General features: G+C 40.7%; 1 protein-coding gene across 4 annotated transcripts in view; it reads right to left on the reverse strand.

The window, feature by feature from the left end:
• The window catches only part of LOC101845459 (polypyrimidine tract-binding protein 2), a gene marked incomplete at its 5' end in the record, with an annotated part of 33,468 nt that extends 31,754 nt beyond the window's left edge, over positions 1–1,714 (reverse strand). For all 4 annotated transcript variants that reach the window (XM_013081051.1, XM_013081049.1, XM_013081048.1 and 1 more), the window contains 1 exon segment: positions 1,616–1,714. In XM_013081051.1, the coding sequence (XP_012936505.1) occupies positions 1,616–1,714 (99 nt within the window).
• Between the last annotated feature and the right edge of the window lie 811 nt (positions 1,715–2,525).

Raw genomic sequence — 2,525 nt, forward strand, 5'->3', positions numbered from 1 at the left:
AACATCAACAGCAACAACAGCAGCAATAACAACAACAACAACAGCAACAACAAAAACAACAACAACAACAACAACAACAACAACAGCAGCAGGCAGCAACAACAACAACAACAGCAACAACACAACAACAACAACAACGAACACTACAAACAGCGAAGAAGCTTTTTTCCCCTCTTTCAAACCCCTAGTTCTAGCCGGCAAGGATCACTCCACTTTGAAGCTATCAAGACAAGAAAGTGGATATAAAACTAAACTCTTCCACGTGACCGCCTTTCAATCTGAGCATTCGGTTGTCCCCTTACACTCCAATAAATTGACATGCTCCACAGGTCACATTTTATGTCATATTTTTTCTTTGCTACAATGTGACGCCCAAACTCGACAAGCCAGTTCCACACCAGCGGCGCCCTAGGTAGTTCTATACTCCCACGAATGAATAAGTTTATTAAAGAAAAAGGGATAGGCCCTAGTGCGGTTAAAAAAGGGAACTTCTTTAATATAAGACAGTGATTTTTCCACCTGTAATTCAACAAGACTGGTGTAAGAATTTGATCGGAAACGAGGTCTAAAAAGTACAGAGTTGACAGAGCTGCTAATGTCTTTTAGATTCATACTGAGATCAAATTACACGAGAACAGGAAAACATAACTGGCTTTGCTTTCAACGAACTATACCATGTGGAATTAAACTTAAAATGCCAGGAAATTTAGCAACAGTTTGAAGACTTATGTATTCCTATATAACGTACTTAATAGAATCTATACAAAGACGTGCTGATAGGGGTGCGGTGCGGTGCGCTTCATCATGTTCAAATCTTGATAAATCGTCTGTATCTTCCCTTCTGCAGGGCGCATCTACGGCGAGAAGTGCAAGCTTCAAATGTATTTAACGCAAGCTAAAAGAAAGAATGTTGGCATAATAAAATTTGAAGCTTGCGATCCCCCCCCCCCCCTGTCGTTTAGCTGTGCACGTAGGCCTACAGGGTAACTCGAAGAAAGGGAGCTAGAGACTTTGGAAGAAACTTTGGTCTCACTTCAAAGTTTAACTACAGACTTGTAGGCAGCTTCAGTGGCAATTATCTGGCAGGAACTGAATCCAAACCCAGATCAAATGCGAATAAAACAGATACGTGTTCACTCCCGCTAAAAATGAAGCAGAAACAAAATATGAGGTAAAAACGGGATCTGATCATTGAACCTTTCCGACTCTCTGAGACATGATCCGACGGTTCAAATTGAAGTCCACATTAGAAACGCCCAAATTCAAACTAAATATGGTAGACTAATTAAAATACAAAACACTGGACTTAAATTGACACACACAAAAAAAAACGACGCCACTAATCTCATCAAATGTATTACGTCCAGAAAGTGTTTTTTTCAAAAGAAAAAAACCCCAACAACTTGGTTTATTCTTTTAACAACCAATAGACCTAAATTGAGTATCTTTCCTTGCTTTTTAACATTTGGAATTTGAATTTCAACAAAATATTTCATGAGCATATACAGCCGATATCTTAGACCAAAAAACGGCAATAAATCAAATTCCAAATGTTGGGCTCAGTACATGTGAACAACAGCTGGCAGTCTCAGAGAAACAAATGAGTTGGACCTACCTTTTTGGCGTCGGTGAGCTCTGTGGGCGAGGCGTGCGGGCTAAGGCCCGTTCCATTGGCGACCATCGGACTGTTCGACATGAGTTCCTCGCTGCCTCTCTGTGAATACAGAGAAAGAAAAGGACACGAATTAGACAAGGCGTCAGAGAAACTGTACTTGTTTGTGGATTTGAGGAAAGAGAAGCATGTGGACCTAACTAGCCGACATTTCAAGCAGAGAAAAAGCAAGGAATAGGGCATACAAACAGAAACAACAGAGGGAAAGGTGGGGGACCTATCAGGCGCGCTCTCCAATCAATCGAATAACTATATGTCAGGTGTGGAAAAACAGATACTTATTGCAGCTGCCTTCAACTGCATTTGCTTGCTTCTTTTTCTCTCCAGTTTTGGTGTGTGTTAGGAGAATCTACCAGAATAAAAGGGTGGTTTGTTTGGTTTATTTTTAAAACATCCAAGCAGAGAGGAGAAGATCAGTGGCTCTAGGAGAAGATCAGTGGCTCTAGGAGAAGATCAGTGGCTCTAGGAGAAGATCAGCACACAAGAAATAACCCAAAAAGAAAACCCCAAACAATCCAGCTCTTCTCCGTTTTTTTTAATGGTTATCAAATGCAGGTAAAATGCAAGACGAGGGATAAAAATAACAAGGAACAATTGATACATAAGAGATGAAGAGAAGCAGGGGCAAATAGGGAACAGTGGAATTAGCAACAAGGGCAGAAGGGGTATAATATAGATAATAAAATAACATGTTTTGGGGAGGAAAATTAAGGACGATAGATCTGTCATAGGAAAGAAGGAGCAAAGTAGACCAGAGCACTTACCAACCACCCACACACAAGAGGTGACGACCACGCTTGTTCACAAACAAAAAAATGACACTTTCGTTCACACGCTGCTGCAGTTGTAGAAT

The sequence above is a fragment of the Aplysia californica genome, unplaced genomic scaffold (assembly GCF_000002075.1).
Source record: "Aplysia californica isolate F4 #8 unplaced genomic scaffold, AplCal3.0 scaffold00112, whole genome shotgun sequence".
NCBI lineage: Eukaryota > Metazoa > Mollusca > Gastropoda > Aplysiida > Aplysiidae > Aplysia > Aplysia californica.